Raw genomic sequence first — 17,961 nt, 5'->3', positions numbered from 1 at the left:
CGGGCAGAGCAGGCGGGATGGCTCGGCAGAGGCGCGGCCCCAGCCCCGAGCATGCCACGGCGCTCCCAGAGCGGTGGTGTGGGGCTGGAGAGGGGACGGCGTGTGCCCAGGCTTGGCAGCTTATCAGATCCCCAGGGTGGCCCCGCTCCCCTCGGCTCTGTGGGTACCTGACAGCTTTGGGGTGGAGAGGAGCATTTCCTTGACCGGCCACCACCATGCATCCTGGGCACGCACCACGAGAAGGGGGCACAGACCTTCTGGTCAGTGGTGAACCGGCTGCCGCTGTCAGGCAACGCCGTGCTCTGCTGGAAGTTCTGCCACGTCTTCCACAAACTCCTCCGGGACGGCCACTCGAACGTGAGTGCCGCAAGCTCAGCTTGGCAGCTGCCCCGGGGCCAAATCCTTTCCCCTGCGGGGCTGCACGGGGCAGTGGGAGGTGCTGGTGGGTTGGCGCCTTTCTGGGGGTCAGTCCTTGCTTTGCCAAAGCCTTCCCGGCACTGCTCTGCCCACAACCCCCCCCCCCCCGTGCTACAAAACCCCAGCGCCGGAGGAAACTGCTCGGTGCAGGGCATCGGCGTCGGTGCGGGAGCCATCGTCAAGGATCCTCCTGCCCTGGGGGCAGATGGGGAAACTGAGGCACCCTGGGGCTGGCGGTAGTGACATCAAGACCTCCCTTTCCTTACCCCAGTTGCCGGCTCCAAGCACGGCACGCCTTCCCCTGCTGCTCTGCCTGCTGCCCATGCTGCCTGCTTGTTTTCATCCTCATTCCTCCAGGTTCTGAAGGACTCCATGAGATACAAGAACGAGCTGAGCGACATGAGCAGGATGTGGGTAAGCGGCCGACCTCTCCAGCCGCCGCAGTGGGGACGCCCCAGGGGTCCTCGGCAGCACCTGGTACCCCAGCCGGGCTGGGGGTGGTGTTGGCTGGGATGGTGGTCTCACCCAGGAGGAGCTGGGCTCAGCAGATGCTCAGCTGTGGCTGTGCCGTGGCTGCCGTCACCTCTCCGGGCTGGGTTTGGTGGTTGCATTCGATATCCCCTTCCACCAAAATCAAATGCCTTCCTCCTATTTTATGGCAAACCCCAGTAAAACTCAGCTCTGGCAATCGACCACAGCATTGGAATCTGCAGAAAAGGTGATGAGAAGGTCCTGACCAAATCCTTTCAGCACGTTTGTTGGAAGCCAGCCTGCAGCCCCCGTGGCAGCGAGGAGGGGTTTGGCTGTGTTTTGGGGGAGAGAAGAGGTCGCTCATGCTGCTAGGGGAGAAGGCTTTTCCACAGCCTGCCCCAGGTCTCAACAGCTTTTTGGTGTCCCCAGGGCCACCTGAGCGAGGGCTACGGACAGCTCTGCAGCATCTACCTCAAACTGCTGAGAACCAAGATGGAGTTTCACACCAAGGTGAGCATCGTCCCGTTCCCACGGCCACAGCAAGGGCTGGGTGATGGGGTGCTGGGGCGAAAGCAGCGGCAACATTACTGTGCAGGATGGGCTGGCAGAGCTGTCCCGGTGCTGTCACCCCTGAGGGTCCTCTCCTCTGTCATGACCACCCTGCTGCCTCCATGGAACATGTCCCAGGCTGCCAGGGTCCATCCTTAGTCTGACAAAAAGTGGCCCAAGGACCAGTGCCTCAGTGATGGATGGTTTCATGGTGGATCAGGGCTCCTTGGAGGCACCTGGGCTGGGCTGGAAGTTGGGGAGCTACAAGAAGCAGTGAGACCCCCAGCTTTGGGGTGCACGTCCCCTCCCAGGTATCCTGGATGGGCAGAGGTAGAAGAATCTGTGGCGTTCTGGAGTGGGGAGGGCTTGTGGGTGCCACACCATGCCGCACCATAGGAACAGCTCCTGCCCATCCCCAGTGCTGCCCTGGCAAGATCTGTGAGGGCTAAAGCAAGCGCAGGCAGCAGGGACAGGCAGGAGGCGGTGCAGGCAGGGCAGGGGCCAGCACCGGAGCTGTAAATCCCCCGGAAAACCCTGCGGTGGGGCCCGGCTTTTCTGCGTCACCACGAGTGTGGGGAGGGATGCCGGGGAATTTGGGCGGGTGGGGTGTCCCTGTTGGTGCGTGGAGGAGGATGAGAAGCAGCACCGGCTCCAGCCGGCGTGTGAGCACGGAGGGTTATTTGCCACGGTCAGCAAAGGAGAAATGAAATGTGTGTAGAAACCTGCCTTTGCTTGGGACTGAAGTTTGGATCTAGGCACTCCAGTGCTTTCTAAAATAAGGTTTTTATATGGGCAGGAAAGGTGGAGTGGGAGCAGCAAGTCAGCCTGGAAGTTCAAGAATGATGGGGAAATAATGATTAACTTAAGCTGAGCACCGCTGAGCATGCACAGCTTCATTCTTCCCAGCAGAACCTCAACAGAGTCACAGGTTTAAGGATTTTTTTATGAGCACCCAGTTCATTGCAGACTATAAATCTTGCCTTAAGATTTATCAGGAAAATCAGGAAATCAGGATGAGGTAGCACAGAACAAACCTCTCGGTGCCCAGCAGCCTCAGTGCTCCCAGGGCTTCTGCCCTCTCTCACCTGCCCAGCTTGGTAAACATCACTACGCACGGGATGCTGCAGGATGGGTCCCAGCCAGAGTCAGCACGATGCCCCATCCTGTCCCACCCAGCGCTCTTCCAGAAAACATATATGATCAGTGCCGGTCACCAAAATCCATTTTTTCTCTCTCCCCTTTTGGGCTCTTGGGCTGTGGGGTGCTCCTGGGAATGGGAGCATCCCGGGGGAATCCCAGGGGACCATCCCAGAGGGGATTTTTCCCCTCATCAGGAGGTTGTTTCCAGGCTGTGGAGCAGCGCTGCTGGGCAGGTCCCTTCTTCAGCCTTTGGAGAGAGCACACCCGCTCCGGGTCTGCTCCGTGCGTGCCGTGCCGGCTGCCAGGGCGATGGGGAGCGAGTTGACAGTAAGCGCTGCGGCATGCCCTGTCGTGCCTCAGGAAGCCACGCTCACATCGATGGGGCTTGTTATTTAGGGAGATACGTTCTTATAGAATAAGCTAGTGGTGTTAAAATAGCAGCCTGCTGCCAAGAGCGGGATGGGAAGTTGCGGTGGGCTTGCACACAAGCGCATCGCTGCGTGGCTTCGAGCGCCCTCATCCTTAGAGCAACGGGCTGTGGCAGGGTCCGTACCCACGGCGTTTCCTTCCTTCCGAGCTCTGCTGGAAAGGGATGTTTTCTGAAGCCAGGCCGTACCGACCACCCTGATGTGGTTTGGAGCTGTGATGAGACCTTCCGCGAAACGCGTGGGCAGAGCGAAGAGGCTTTCTCCCCTCCTGCCCCGAGCAGATATTGGCTCTGTCCCCTCCAGCCCTGGGCGATGCCGTGTGTGAGCTGGCGGCCCCATCTCCTCCCTGCTCAGCAGGTTTCTGTGCCCAGGGAGAACGGGCTTTTCTTGCTGGGGAGAATAGGGGCACCGTGGACTGGGATGCTGCGGTCACCGGGGCTCAGCGCACCTCGTGTTACCCCCCTTCCCCCTGACATCGCCGCCTTGGCGCATCCGAAGAGCCATCCCAGCCTCTCGCACCGAGGCCGCCGGCCGGATCGGCAACCCTGGTGCTGCCAGAGCTGTGTTCGGAGCCGGAGATCCTCCGAACCCCTTTCCCGACTCCTGTTTCCCCACGCAGAATCCCCGCTTCCCCGGCAATCTCCAGATGTCCGACCGGCAGCTTGACGAGGCGGGGGAGAACGACGTCAATAATTTGTGAGCGCGGGGCGGGGGCAGGGGTGGGGGTGGGGGGGCAGGCTGGGTGGCACGGTGCTGCCCAACCTCGCTGGCAGCACGACCAGGGACGGGACCTTGCGCCTTCCCCCTGGCCCTGCCACGGGCGCGGGGAGCGGGCAGAGCCCCCGGCAAGGCTGGTGCATCCACGCCGGAGCACCCGGCACAGGCTGAGGCCCGTGGGTGGCCACGCGGACGCTCCCCAACCAATCCTCATCCCTTTTTCCTAGTTTTCAGCTGACGGTGGAGATGTTTGACTACCTGGAGTGTGAGCTGAACCTCTTCCAGACAGGTAACCCCTCCCGGTGCTGCCCTGCCGCAGGTTGGGGTGGGGGGTCCGCAGGGGCTGAGCTGCGCTGGGGGGAGGCTCCGGGAAGGGCTGAGGGCATCACAGATCATCGCTTTTCTGGGCGCTTGACCCGAATTGTTAGTAGCTGAAGTCCCTGCGTGCTCTGCTGCCTTGTGGCAGCCCTCCAGCCGTGCCATGGTGCTGGGCACATCACCCCACCCCGCTCCCCGCCATGTGTATCATGTCTGCCGCCCAGACTTCAGGCTCTCCCGCTCCGACATCCTCCCTGGGCTGAATTTCTTCTCTTACTCACGGGCTTGCCACAGGTTTTGTTTTTTCTTAGCGGTGAATGCAAGCTGCCGTGGGTGTTTGCGGCGGTACTGGAGCTGGGGGAGGCCTGGGGGCACCCTGCCTTCCTCCTGTGCAAGCGTAAAACCAAGCCAGTCCCAACCCTTGGGGCTGTCCTGCACCTCTGCACGCTTGGGCAGGATCAGGTTTGGGGTAAATCAAAGCAATTCTGGGGCAAGCCTTCCTCTGGTGCATGCACCAGGCTGGGGGTGCTGGCAGGACACGGCTGTGTTTCCACGGGGCTGGAGCAGCCCTCTCGTCTCGTGGCCGCACGGCGGGGCAGTGGCGGGGGCTCATCCGTGTGGCGCGGCCCCGTCCCCAGAGCGCTCCCCTGGGAGCTCTGCCCGTCGCGGGGGGGAGTTGCTGGATGGAGGGAGGTGAAGCTGCCGTCCCTGATGGCTCTGCCTGCTGCGCCGGCACGCATCCCACGACTCGTGGGAGACCGGCGGGGCTGGGCCATGAGGACGGTCACTGGACGCGTCTCCGGCATCCTGCGCCCCAGGCTGGCCCCAGCCCCGGCAGAAATTCCGTCGTGCCCTGGTGTTGTGAGGTACATCCTGCAACCCCGGCACGAGATGCAATTCAATGTGATGTGGACGTGAGGCGCTGCCGGCTGCTCCCAGCTGGTTTTGGAGCATCTCCCCACTGGCAGGTGCGGCACACCCGAATGCCAGTGGGACAGCAGTGACGGGCGGAGCGCGGGGGCTGCAGGTCCTGGGGGGCCGGATCTCTGCCCAGGGACCCGGCTGGGGCTCAGGACCGGGCACCTCTGGCCCACGGTGCCAGGCTGAAGTGTTCCTGGGCTTGCGTGGGGGTCCCAGCTGGGAATTGCCCCTCCTACCGAGCTCACAAACGCCTGCGGGGCTGGGGGGCTGGGTTCCAATGGGCCAGCGGGTATCTTGCTCCCGGTGAGATCTGTGGATGCGGCCAACGTGACGTGGCACCCGCGGTGCTGCCGGAGCCTGATCCCCTGCTCCTTCCCCGCAGTGTTCAGCTCCCTGGACATGTCACGCTCAGTGTCGGTGACAGCCGCGGGGCAATGCCGCCTGGCCCCGCTCATCCAGGTGATCCTGGACTGCAGCCACCTCTACGACTACACCGTCAAGCTGCTCTTCAAGCTCCACTCCTGTGAGTGTCCCCAGCGCCTCGGGCAGGGGGCACGTGGAGGGGGACGCTGGGGATCACCACCCTGCTCAGGCTGGGCCATTTTCCCCCCCAACTCCTTCCCAGCCTTTTTGGGGGGGTGAAGGGAGTCACCAGGGCAAGGGATAAGGAGGTGCAAGCGCTGGGGGACTGAGCTGTCCCAGGAGCCTGCCCTGCTGAACGCCCCTCAGCTGCGGGGACGGTGCCCACCAGGAGCTCCCCCAGCTTTGGGCAGGCACTGGCTGCAAACCCCTCGTCCCCCAGGACCTTGAATCGTGGTGGCAGCTGCCTGAACGCCAGCTCGCTGCCTTTCCCTGCCCTGGGGGTGTCCGGGGGGGGACGTGATCCCCTCCTGCAGCAGGACGCTGAGCCTGGTGTACTCAGACCCTGGGAGGAGGGTGGCCATCTCTGGGAAAGACCCATCCCCATGTGGCTGTGCCGATGGGTTGTCCCCTGATCCATGCTCTTTCCCGTGCGGAGACACCTGGTGACATTTCTACTTGCTGCTTCTTCCAGGTCTGCCGGCGGATACGCTGCAGGGCCACCGGGATCGCTTCCTGGAGCAGTTCAGAAAGTAAGTGCCTGGACGCGGGGCGCTGGCTCTCCCTGCTGCCAGCGATGCTCCGGGGATGCTGCCAGGGCGGAGGGACGCCGGAGCCCCGTGCCAGGGCTCAGCAGCGGAGCGTTGGAGACACATGCGGTGCAGGGGTCGGTCTTGCTTGGGGCCCTAAAATCCAGCCCGTTTTGACCTCTCGGCTTTCCCCAGAGCTTCCTCCAGGACAGCCGCTCCGCTTGGCTTACCCACAGCTCTTGAATTACCAGATAACGGCATTATTAATTCTAACAAGATTTTCAGCCGCTGACGGCATGTCCAACGATTTAAAACCCTCAAACCCTTTAATTGCAGTTTTAAATGCAATTTGCAGCTGATGTGCTAGCTGAAAGTCCGGGCACAGGCTGAGAAGCCGAGCGTGGGCGTGCTGGTGGGCACCCCCCAGGGACGCCCCGGGCTGGGTGTTGGGGGAGCAGGGTGCTCAGCACCCTTGGCAGCGTTTTCTGCTTGGGATGGGTCTGTCAGCTCCGTCGGGAGAGGGATGCGTCAGTAGGAGCTGTGGGGTAGGAGAATGCGAGCTGCACATGGAGGCGATTTGAGACGTTGCTGCGGGAGGGAGGGTCTGCACAAGCTTTGGTGGGGATTTATGGTCATGGCGCTGGGGACATGGGACAGGGAAAAGAGATTTTCCCCTCAATTCTGTTGAATTAAAAAAAAAAAAGCCATTTGCACAAACTCGAGGGAGCTTGTTAAAAGGGGCAGCCAAAGGGTGAAACCTCTGGGTGTTGCAGAGCTGCGGAGGGGTCTGTGAAGAGCCTCGCAGAGAGCCTAGGTGCAGGGGTGCTGTTGGGTGGTGCGGTGGAGCAGAGTTGGCTTCTGGGTGGGAAAAGCCATCCCTGACAGAAAAGGAAAAGGTAAAGCTTGTGGCACCTCTGTCCCAAATGAAGATACCAATAAGAGAGATTTTAAAATAAAAGGTGTAGGAGGAGAGCGCCAGACCCAAGTCATGGTCACCCAGTTACCCGAGACCGCGGACACGAGGGTAGCTGTGCCGCTGCAGGCGTATTGCCAGTGCCCGCGGGCTGAGAGGTGTTACGGTGTTGGGTGGTGACAAGGGCTCCAGGAGAGGGGAGGGAGGCAGCGGGGGGGGGCTGATGCAAGGTCACAAACTGCAGACCAGCACCCGTGGGAAAAACACCAGGCACAGATGTCGGGAGATAGCAGGGCTGTCCGTGGGCTCTGCCCACCCAGGGCACAGACCTTGGGGCGGGTACCAACAGTGCCGAGGTACCGACTGGGATGCCAAGGTGGCTGGAAGGGCTGAGCCGTGAGTGGCATGGCCGGGCACTGCTGCTCCCCCCAGAACTGGAAATCCTGAAGGGAGGAAGCCCTGCTCCTGGGGGAGGTGCTCCTGGGAGGGCTGAAGGTGATGGTGCAGACGTGGCCTCCAGGCAGGAAGCTCCAGCCTGGCTGTAGTGGGAGCAATGGTGATGTCCCTCAGCTGTCCCGTCCAGCTTTGGCCGTGGTGAGGACAGCCCAGAGAGGTGGCTGTACCTCGATGCAACCCAGCGCAGCCATTCTGCTGCAGTTCATGGTTTCATAGACTCAGAGTGGTTTGGGTTGGAAGGGACCTTGGAAGATCATCTATGGGACATCTTCCCCTAGACCGAGTTTCAGGTCCTTCTCTCTGCCCGTCGGGTCCTGGGTTTATGGGGGAAAGCCTCCGGCACTCAGTTTTTGCCGGAGGCTGGCGATGGGGTCTTCCCAGGACCTACCGTGGGTTTGGTGGCAGCATGCACCACCGTCCCCTCCCACGCAGCGCCTGGTGACACCCTCCTGGAGCCAGGCGAGGGGTTGGAGCTACCCATGTTTGGGGTGGGGTGTCTGGGTTGGGCAAGAATTGTCCCTGACCATTCCCTGCCCCTCGCAGGCTGAAGGACCTCTTCTACCGCTCCAGCAACCTGCAGTACTTCAAGCGGCTGATTCAGATCCCGCAGCTGCCGGAGGTGAGACCCCGCGGTCCCTGGGCCCCATGGCCAGGAGCAGCAATCGGGCCGGTGGCAGTGGGACGGCGCCCAAAAAGGGTCACCCGCCGCCTTGCCCGGCTCCTTGGGGCCGGCGGCAATGTGGGGCTCGGGGGGGGGGGCTGAGGCTGCTCCTTGCGTCCCTCCCTGGGTGGGATCCTGGGGGATGGAGCTGCCCCTCCGGCCAGGGCTGGGATCCCCTCACACCGACCCTCAGCCCTTGTTGGGATCCATCCCTGCGGGTCCTGGCTCCGTTCCCATGGGTCCTGGCATGGCCAGCTCAGCACCAGGGCAGGATTTCGACCAGCCATGCCCGAAGCCCCGTGGCGGTGCCGGTCCTCCCCCACCCAGCCCCGCTGCCCTCCCTCCCCAGAACCCTCCCAATTTCCTGCGTGCCTCGGCACTGTCAGAGCACATCAGCCCCGTGGTGGTCATCCCCGCCGAGGCATCCTCACCCGACAGCGAGCCCATCACAGACCTGGTGGAGATGGACACAGCCTCGCAGGTGAGCCGCCGCGGCGCTGCCCGTGCCCCTCGGGCTGCGGAAAGGACAACGGGTGCCCTTGGGCTCTGACACTGGGGCTATTTCTCCAAAACCATGCCGTGGTGGGGGCTGAGGCGGCGGGGTGGCCTCGGGCGCTGGGGAGCGTCACTGCAGGGCTCTGTGTGGGTGCCGGGTGTTGCATGTGGGTGCTGCTAGGTCTGAGCCAGGCTGAATTCGTCCCATGGTGCTTCTCTTAGTGGTTTGCTGCCCTCCAGTGATGGCCAGCTGAGATGTTTGGCTTCCCAGCATCGCCCTTCAGCTCTGCGTGCTTTCATTAGGTCTCCACGCCCCTCTCCACCAAGGGTTGTCCCCAGGTTGTTTCGGGAGGGGAAGGGGTGTGTGGTGACATGGCTTTGGGGATCCCCCCCAGGAGTTAGGTGGGGACAGACCAGAGATGCTCCATGTTCAACATGTTCCACACGTTCAATGCCCTGGGAGCAGCGAAGGGGGAACCAGCCCCTGTGTGCAGGCAGCAGAAGCAGGCAGCAGCCCTGCCGGCACACGGGCTGGCTCGACGGTGCCGCCGGGGACGTGGAGGGACGAGGGCTCTGGGGTGGGGGGGCGGTGGTGGTGGGTTCACTCCAGGTCCATGCTGCTCTCCCCACAGAGCCTGTTTGACAATAAGTTTGACGACATCTTCGGCAGCTCTTACAGCACCGACCCCTTCAACTTCAACAGCCAGAATGGGATGAACAAGGACGACAAGTGAGCAGGCCCCGTGATGCCACGGAGGCAGCCGGGATCGGACCGGGACCTCCCCTCCCCGGCACGGCACAGCAGCCGCGGTGGCGCAGGGGACACCTCCCCTTGCAGGATGCGTCCCCACAGCACCGGCGCGGCTGGTGGCACTGAGAACGTGCCCGGTGTCTCTTCTCCCCAGGGACCGGTTAATCGAGCAGCTTTATGGGGAGATCGCAGCCCTGAAGGAGGAGCTGGAGAACTTCAAGGCCGAGGTGGGTGGCAACCGTCTGGTGGTGTCACACGGTGAGCACCCATGAGGCAGTCCAGGGGCAGGATGAGACCCGGCAGGTCACGCTGGGAGTGGCTGTGGCTGTGTCCCCGGGTGGGCAAGGCGGCAGCCCTGCCTGTCCTGCCCTGTGCCCGATGGCTTCTGCATCCCTGGCGCAGCCATCCCTGCCCGTACGGGGGGGTCCCCGCTGTGCCGGGAGGGGCTGCGTCCCTGCTGGGGGGGGCCAGGCTCAGCCCCACTGCCCAGCATCCTCAGTGCTTCACCCTGCTGCCTTTGGGGCTCTGCGGGATGCCACCCACGGGATGCCACCCACGGGGTGGCTGCCAGACGGTACCGGTGGGTGTCAGACGGTGCCAGGAGCTGCCTGCCTGCCGTCCCCGCAGAGTGCACGGGGCGCGGTCCAGCTGCGCGGTCGCGTCAGTGAGCTGGAGGCCGAGTTGGCCGAGCAGCGGCACCTGAAGCAGCAGGCGCAGGACGAGAGCGAGTTCCTGCGCGCGGAGCTGGAGGAGCTGAAGAAGCAGCGGGAGGACACCGAGAAGGCGCAGAGGAGCCTGACGGAGATTGAAAGTGAGTGGGGAGAGCCGGCAGCAGGTGACCCTGGGGTGGGGGTCCCGGTGCTCATCTCAGTGTCCCTGTGTCCGTGGCAGGGCGGGCGCAGGCCAACGAGCAGCGCTACAGCAAGCTGAAGGAGAAGTACAGCGAGCTGGTGCAGAACCATGCCGACCTGCTGCGGAAGGTGGGCTCCCCAAAACGCCCCCTTGCATCCCCTTTCCCAGCCGTGCCCCCACCCCGGGGGTCGCTGAGCTCCCTCTCTGCCATTGCCAGAACGCGGAGGTGACCAAGCAGGTGACGGTGGCCAGGCAGGCCCAGGGGGACGTGGAGCGGGAGAAGAAGGAGCTGGAGGACTCCTTCCAGCGGGTGAGCGAGCAGGCTCAGAGGAAGGTGAGTAGGGACGGGGGACGTGCCGGGGATGGGCGGGGGCTCCACCGTGGGGCACCAGTGCCGGCAACCTCTCTTCTTTCCTGCAGTCTCAGGAGCAGGCAGAGGTGCTGGATACACTGAAGCGGGAGCTGGCAGCCAGCAGACAGGAGCTGCAGGTCCTCCAGGGCACCCTGGAGTCCAGCACGAAGGTGAGAGCCCGTGGATGGCCCCCACCAACCCCACCACTGCCCCAGGCGAAGGGGAGGTCTGCCTGCTGTCGCAGTGCTTGGGCGAGGTGTTCCCCACCCAGGAGGCGTTACCCACTGTTGGCCTGATAACCAACGCCCTGTCTTCTTCCTCCCTACGTATAGATGGGTTTAATGATCATACTGGGGCTTTAACGCTCCTGGGTGCAAAAGTGTGCGGAGCAATGGCCTCCAGCAGCAGGGATTGTTGAACAAAATCTCTGCACGAGCAGGGTCAGGCAGGGCAGCTCTGTAAAACGCAGGTAGGGAGCGTGCCATCACATCACAAGCCTTTGCACGGACTTGCTGCCATGCAAGAGGGTGTTTCATGCCTGCAAAGCTGTGGAGGACAGCAGGGGTTTCCAGGCTCGTCGTAGAAGGCAGAGCTGGCAAGAACCCAGAGCTGCCCATCCCCAGGTTGGGTAGATTCACTGGAGCAGGACAGGGATGGAGCAGGGCCAGCTCTGGGGCTGGCAGCCAGCACCTTTCATCCATTCCTCCATCAGGATGCTGACAGTCATAATAAAAGTGAATTTTCACTGATAAAAGCAAAAGGGCTCCCCAGGGAGCCTCAGTTGGCCCTAGGTGAGGCCATCAGCGCTGCAGGGGTGCTGCCGGGCAGCGGGTGATGCAGGGCTGCGACCTGCACGGGCTGTGATGCGCCGAGCAGGGACAGTCGGAGTGGCGTGAGCCTGGACCACGAACAAGTCCCCAGACCGGAGGGTTTGCCCTCGGCACACCCTGACCGATGTTCCCTGCCTACCCAGGTGGGAGCGGAGCAAAGCACCCGGATTGCTGGCCTGGAGCAGGAGAGGGACAGCCTGAGCCGGGCAGCAGAGCAGCACGGGGAGGAGATGGCCGCCCTGCGGGCTGAGCTGCAGCAGCTGCGGGACACGCTCAGCCGTGAGCAGGAAAACAGCAAGATGGAGCTGGAGACCTTGCAGACCCAGCTGAGGGACAAGGTACCCCGGGGACACAGGGCGTCCTGCATCCCCTTCCCTGCCGAGCCGCGGGGGTTTGGCAGAACTGGAGGCAGTGGTGGGGTGCGGGGGTGGTTCCCAGCCGGCGCGGCAGGGGCCGTGACGCCCGCACCGGCTCGGCAGGAGAGCGGGGAGCGGGCGCTGCAGCAGCGCCTGGCCGAGGAGCAGTTTGCCCTGCTGCAGGGCATGGCGCGGGAGGCGGAGCGGATGGTGCAGGATGCCCTCGGTCGGCTGGAGGATCCCGCTCACATCGGCTGCACCGGCTCGGCGGGTGAGTTCCCCATTGCTGGCTGAACCCGGCGTTATCCCAACCCACGGCCCCGCGAAGCCACCCTCCCTGCCGTCCTCTGGGCCGCTCCGGCAGCGGCAAGCAGCCGTGCCGCACACCGGGACGCCCCGCGTTTGAGTCCTGCCTGCCCTCTGCCTGCAGATTGCCTCCTGTCCAGGACGCTGGCAGCCTCTGAGTGCGTAGAGCGGCTGCGGGACACGCACGGCAAATACCTTTCCAATGGCGCAGGTGAGCGCCAGCAGCCGGGGCCGGGCTGGGGGAGGGGGCGGCTCCGGCGCCCGTGGGCCGGGTGGGCAGCATCCGCTGGGGCTGAGGCGTGTGCCCGCTCTCCCACCGCAGCCATGGGCTCCCTGCTGCCCTGCCTGGCCCTCTTCGCCCACCTCGTCAGCGACACCCTCCTGCAGGGCAGCGCTACCTCCCACGTGGCCCCCATGGAGCCCGCCGACCGTGAGTGCTACCCGACGGGGCGGGCAGGGGGCTGGGGCGGGCAGGGGCCACTGTAGGCAGGGGATCGGGTGGGCAGGATGCTGGGTCAGGCAGCGGCCGGAGTGGGCAGGGTGCTGGGGCGGGCAGGATGCTGGGGTGGGCAGGGGCCAGGTGTCCCTGTCCCCACGTGCAGCACCCTCAGCGCCTCGCGCTGCCCACGCAGGTCTGCTGGAGATGTGCAAGCAGTGCGGCAGCGAGGCCATCAGCTACCTCAGTGCCCTGCAAGACCCAGGGACAGTGGAAGGCGCCGACTGCAGCCCAGTGACAACCTGCCTGGGCCGGATCAGCGCCATTGGGGAGGTGGGTGCCCTGGTGGGACAGGGTCAGGTCATGGCAGGCACTGCCGGAGGGGCTGTGCCACATCTGGACGGTCCCTTTCGTCCCGTCCCCAGGAGCTGCGGCCCAGAGGGCTGGATGTCAGGCAGGAGGAGCTGGGTGATATGGTGGACAAGGAGATGGCAGCGACAGCGGCAGCCATCGAAACCGCGGCTGCCCGCATTGAGGTGAGGGTGACCGCATGCCGTGAGGCACCCATGGGTGCCGTGCCGTGCCTGCCGGGACCGCTGGCATGAAGCCGGGGTGGTGTGCGGGGCTCAGGGCAGCCTCTCTCCCCTCTACCAGGAGATGCTGAGCAAGGCGCGGGCTGGTGACACCGGGGTCAAACTGGAAGTGAACGAGAGGTGAGGGGTGGCTGGAGCACCGGAGAGAGCCGGGCAGGGAGGAGGAGGCCCAGCACCATGGGCAGAGCGGCTGCCCCACAGCTCTGGGGTCTCCCTGCCCCACAAGTGGGGTTCAGTGGGGTTTGTCTCACAGGATCCTGGGCTCGTGCACGGGCCTCATGCAGGCCATCCACATCCTGGTCCTGGCCTCCAAGGACCTCCAGAGAGAGATTGTGGAGAGCGGACGGGTGAGCTGGGGGCAGGGGTGCGGGCAGGGGTGCGGGCAGGGCAGGGGGCAGCTGGGGGTCACCGCATGCTTGCTGGGGTTGTGCTACTCTGATGCCCGTTGAGGCATCAATGTCGGCTGCCAGGAGCTCCTGCCCCAGCACCAGGGTCTCATCCTGGCTGCGGTCCCTGGGGTGTCACGGAGGTCCCTGGTCTCGCTGCCCGTGTAGGGAACCCCATGACCCCCTGGGTTCGATGTCTCCCCAGCTCCCATCCACATCCTAAATGAAACCCTGACTTACTCGGTTCCCCCAAGAGCAGGAGTTTGGGGGTCCCAGGCCCTGCCACCCCCTTGTCCCCAACACGTGACCGTGCCTTTCCCAATGGCAGGGCGCGGCGTCCCCCAAGGAGTTTTACGCCAAGAATTCCCGCTGGACTGAGGGTCTCATCTCCGCCTCCAAGGCCGTGGGCTGGGGTGCCACCGTCATGGTGTAAGTGCCACCATCACCAGGGGCGGGGAGACGATGGCTGGGTCTTGCCATCCCCACATGGAGGGGACGGGGGTGGAGGGCGGATGCTCCAGCCCCTCTCTGCCCTCCCGCAGTGACGCTGCCGACCTGGTGGTGCAAGGCAAGGGGACGTTCGAGGAGCTGATGGTCTGTTCCCGGGAGATCGCCGCCAGCACTGCTCAGCTGGTGGCAGCCTCCAAGGTAGGAGCCTGGCACCCCGGGGGGGGTCCGCTGCCACTGCCTGCTCTCAGCTCTGGGAGATGCTCTGTCCCCGAGCAGGCAGCCTCGCTCCCCTGGCCATGGTTTGGGGTGACCCGGGGGCACCCCAAACCGTGGGGATGCTCTTCTGCTCGCTCGATGGGGCCTCAGCGCACCCCTCCTCGCTGCCCCGGCAGGTGAAGGCAGACAAAGACAGCGCCAACCTTTGCAAGCTCCAGCAAGCCTCCCGGGGTGTCAACCAGGCCACGGCCGGCGTGGTGGCCTCCACCAAGGCTGGGAAGTCACAGGTGGAGGAGAAAGGTAAGCGTGGCGCTGTGGAAGCATAGACCTGCTGTCCGCACTCGCAGTCTTCAGTTGGCCGTGCCCCGGTGGTCTCTGCCTGCGGCCGCCCCTCACTGCCTGCGTGTCCCATGGTGGCAGCAGATCCTGCCAGCAGTGTGGGAGCTGCCGGGAGGGGTCCAAGCTTGGGAGCGGAGCTTGAGGGGGGCTGGTGGTGTCCTTCTCCACAGACAGCATGGACTTCTCCAGCATGACGCTCACCCAGATCAAGCGTCAGGAGATGGACTCACAGGTAGGAGGTTCCCCCCACACTTTGGGAAATGCACCCGCTGGTGCCTTGTTTGGGCTAATGAAAGGCTGCCCGGGGTGGGGGGGGAACCCTGCCTGCCTGCCCACCCACCCCCAGGCAGCGCCAGCTCATGGGGAAGGCCCAAGGCATGAAGGCAACAGCCGGGTTTGCCCAGGAGCTGTGAGCAGTTGGTCCGTGAGCCTTCCCCAGCGCTGTCACCATCGTGGTGCTACAGCCCGTGGCCACCTCCTGCTCCTCTGTGCCCACTGGGCTGCCCCCCAGCACCCACCCCCACCTGGCATCCTCGGGGAATCCCCCTTCCCTGGGCGCCCACGCAGGTTGCTCTGCCTTCACCTGCCTGCACAGGCAGCGCCCGCTTGAGCTCAGTCCCCTCCCCAGGACCACTTGCCATCAGAGCACTCATGGGATGTACCTCGGTGGTCTTCGGGCTCGATATCGGGGAGATAACGGGCGTGAAAGAGGGGTGCCCAGCCCCGCACGGCTCCGTGTCAACTGGAGCAGCTGGGTGCTGTGCCAGGGCGTGGGGTGGCCACGGCGTGCGTGACGTCCTTCAGGTGCGGGTGCTGGAGCTGGAAAACCAGCTGCAGAAGGAGCGGCAGAAGCTGGGGGAGCTGCGCAAGAAGCACTACGAGCTGGCCGGAGTGGCAGAGGGCTGGGAGGAGGACGGTGAGTGGATCCCAGTCCTGCTCCAGCTGGGAAGCTGCTCCAGGAGGGAGCCGGGCAGGATGGGGAAGCCCTGCCTGCAGTCTAGGCAGCGAGCAGGCAAGGGTTTCACTCCAGCTGGCACAAGAGGAGCCTGGGGGTAGTCGGCACGTGTGGGCAAAGCCACGGGGACCTGCGCAGGAGCCTGCGGGACCCACATCGTCCCTGGGCGGGGTGCTCGGGTGCTGCTGGGGCTCTGCCACTCTGCAAAGCCCTGGGGTGCCAGGGGGACGGGACAGAGGGATGCTGGGGGCACCGCGTTGCTCTGCACCCCCTTACCTTCTCTCCCCCCTGCAGCTGCGGATTAGTACCTGCAGCGGAAGCAGCCCGCAGGGGACACCCCGGCAGTGGGCTGGGACCCAGCTCGGTGCAGCCTCTTGGGAAGATCCATGATAAACTGGTGCAAAAGCCACCCCGAAGCACACGTCCTCCGCGTCCCCCCCGCCAAGAGCCGCCTCCAGCTCCAGAGCACCGAGAGCCACCTGGCGAGACCCCGGGGCCAGGAGCGAGGCCTCGCCGGCCTGACGCCAGCCACAAACCGCACGTCTATTTATTAGGGCTGCTTGGGGTTGGGGGGGTCTCCGGGGGGGGTGGTGGGGGGGTGTGGGTCTTTAACCCTTTAGTTTTGTTTTTGCACAGATTTTCAGAACTCTTTGAGCCAGCTCTGGCTGAGCGAGAGCGGTTGGGTTTCTTTCACCTCTCGCTGCTTCTCCAGCCTTAATCCGGTCCCTGGCTCGGCATGAACATCCCCCCCAGTGAAGGAGCCTGCCGCAGTGCCAAGGGCCCCGGGGGTGTCACTGGGTCAGGACCAGCTTTTGGGGTGCTGCTAGGCTTGGTGCTAGGTGTGCTCCCCCCCAGCGGGGGCACCGAGTGCCTTTGGCTGCTGCAGGGTGGGGAAGAGCGTTCCCGGGGGACAACCCGGCTGGTGAGACCGGGGTGCCATCAGCAGTGCCGGGAGCAGCCGGTGGTGAGGAGGGAGCAGGGTGGGCAGCGGGAACGATGCTGCCGTGAGGTCCTGCCCCCCATTCCAGGTCCCCAAAATGCTCCCTTACCCCCTGGAGCTGGGCTGCCCTGCCCCAACAGATCACTGTGTTCATGCCAGCAATAAACACTCCGCAAGGTGCTGGGCGTGGGTTTGGGCAACCGTGGTGCCACCACACAAGCCACCAGCTCCTGGGGATGGGGGATAGCTCTAGGGCAGCAGCACAGAGGGCTTGGGGGGCAGCTGGGGTGCCACAAAACCAGAGCACCCCAAAGCCGGAGCAAGCAGCTCTCTGTGCCCGCTCGCTCTGGGCTGCTGCCACCCTGGGTCCTTGCCATCCTCTTTGGTGCACGGGGGATCAGTGCCGGCATTGCCTTGGGCAGGGCGGCCGTGGGGCTGGCACCAGCCGGGAACCTTTGTGCCTTGGAGCAGGGGGCTCAGAGGGCAGGGGGGTGTCTGCCAGCTCCGTGCCCCCCAGCTCACCTCGTCTCGCTGCGGCAGGGACGGTGGTGTCAGACCATGCAGCGATGTCTCTCTCCCCCGCAGCCGCCCCCATGGTCCTGCCAGTGCCAGGGTGTCCTTCCTGGCCCGGCAGCGTCGCTGCCTGCACTCTGCCTTCAGCCAGCCGCCGCTTCCTGGGGGGCAGCCAGGCAGGCCAGCCCCCGTGGGGTGCTAGGGGTGCAGGATTTAGCCTTTCTCCCTTTGGGAAGTGGTGGCATTGCCCAGGGCGGCTGGGCTGTCACCGCGTGCTTTCCCCGTGACGTCCGCCAGCTGATGGCTGGTACTCGCAGCAGTGGGACCCGCCTGCGTCCCCCTGCCCGGCCAGGCCATCACCATGGCCTCAGGGTTGCCACCCCCTACGTGCAGGAGAGCGCAACCGTCCACCGTGCAGGGACCCGGTGTCCCTGCGTCCCCCAGCCAGTCCCACTGCCAATGCGCCTGCTCCGTGCTGCAGCCTGCCGGGAACCCCTTGGGGCTCCCCCCGGGGCTCTCGCTGCCTCCCCCGCCCTGCTGCGGCCGTTACCCCCACCTGCGCCGGCTCCCCTCCAGACGCAATACCAACTGTCCCGTTGCTGCAGGACACAGGGAGCCCCAAAACCCTCCCTGCTCTTTTTGGAGGGGGGGCGGATCTTGTCTGCGCCCGGTACCCCCAACTACCTCAGGCCTCCAGGCCGGGTCAGGGCCGGGGGTCAGCGAGGGGGTCGCGGCAGCAGCGGGGGCTCAGGGACGGTGGCACCGCTTGGCCGAAACCACTTTTCCTCCTTTTTGTATCTCGGCCGGGCGCTGGTGGGGGGAGCATCCCCCGTGTGGTCCCTGGTGCTGGCGGCTGGTGACGGGGATGGCAGGGGTGCCCCTCCACTGCAGGTTGGGTTGATTTTTTTTTTTCGTTGTATAATAATAATTACTACATTGTGTGTTTTTGATTTTTCAATAAAGCCTTCAGCCCAGCCCTGCCGGCTCGTAGTCCCGGTCACTGTGCGGGGCCCAGGGCTCTGTCCTGGTGGGTGCGCTCAGCCCCCCCAAAAATAACTGGGGGAGATGCTGTGGAGGTGACCTGGTGATGT

The 17,961-nt window shown here is 64.5% G+C and overlaps 1 protein-coding gene across 2 annotated transcripts in view; it reads left to right on the top strand.

Moving 5' to 3' along the window:
* HIP1 (huntingtin interacting protein 1) overlaps positions 1–17,845 on the top strand; it is a 49,842-nt gene extending 31,997 nt beyond the window's left edge. For both annotated transcript variants that reach the window (XM_054848117.1, XM_054848118.1), the window contains exons 3-31: positions 215–357; positions 775–831; positions 1,318–1,398; positions 3,625–3,701; positions 3,950–4,011; positions 5,344–5,484; positions 6,016–6,073; positions 7,983–8,058; positions 8,450–8,581; positions 9,228–9,325; positions 9,501–9,573; positions 9,974–10,157; positions 10,238–10,326; positions 10,416–10,532; positions 10,619–10,720; positions 11,524–11,718; positions 11,860–12,007; positions 12,167–12,253; positions 12,365–12,472; positions 12,675–12,811; positions 12,904–13,014; positions 13,133–13,191; positions 13,325–13,418; positions 13,786–13,886; positions 14,000–14,105; positions 14,300–14,423; positions 14,633–14,694; positions 15,267–15,378; positions 15,712–17,845. In XM_054848117.1, the coding sequence (XP_054704092.1) occupies positions 215–357; positions 775–831; positions 1,318–1,398; positions 3,625–3,701; positions 3,950–4,011; positions 5,344–5,484; positions 6,016–6,073; positions 7,983–8,058; positions 8,450–8,581; positions 9,228–9,325; positions 9,501–9,573; positions 9,974–10,157; positions 10,238–10,326; positions 10,416–10,532; positions 10,619–10,720; positions 11,524–11,718; positions 11,860–12,007; positions 12,167–12,253; positions 12,365–12,472; positions 12,675–12,811; positions 12,904–13,014; positions 13,133–13,191; positions 13,325–13,418; positions 13,786–13,886; positions 14,000–14,105; positions 14,300–14,423; positions 14,633–14,694; positions 15,267–15,378; positions 15,712–15,722 (2,945 nt within the window). In that variant the 3' untranslated portion in view covers positions 15,723–17,845. The remainder of the gene's footprint in view (positions 1–214; positions 358–774; positions 832–1,317; positions 1,399–3,624; positions 3,702–3,949; positions 4,012–5,343; positions 5,485–6,015; positions 6,074–7,982; positions 8,059–8,449; positions 8,582–9,227; positions 9,326–9,500; positions 9,574–9,973; positions 10,158–10,237; positions 10,327–10,415; positions 10,533–10,618; positions 10,721–11,523; positions 11,719–11,859; positions 12,008–12,166; positions 12,254–12,364; positions 12,473–12,674; positions 12,812–12,903; positions 13,015–13,132; positions 13,192–13,324; positions 13,419–13,785; positions 13,887–13,999; positions 14,106–14,299; positions 14,424–14,632; positions 14,695–15,266; positions 15,379–15,711) is intronic.
* The last annotated feature ends 116 nt before the right edge of the window (positions 17,846–17,961 follow it).

The sequence above is a fragment of the Grus americana genome, chromosome 19 (assembly GCF_028858705.1).
Source record: "Grus americana isolate bGruAme1 chromosome 19, bGruAme1.mat, whole genome shotgun sequence".
Lineage (NCBI taxonomy): Eukaryota > Metazoa > Chordata > Aves > Gruiformes > Gruidae > Grus > Grus americana.
The sequence above is the reverse complement of the archived record's forward strand: the minus strand, read 5'-3'. Positions and strand labels throughout refer to the sequence as shown.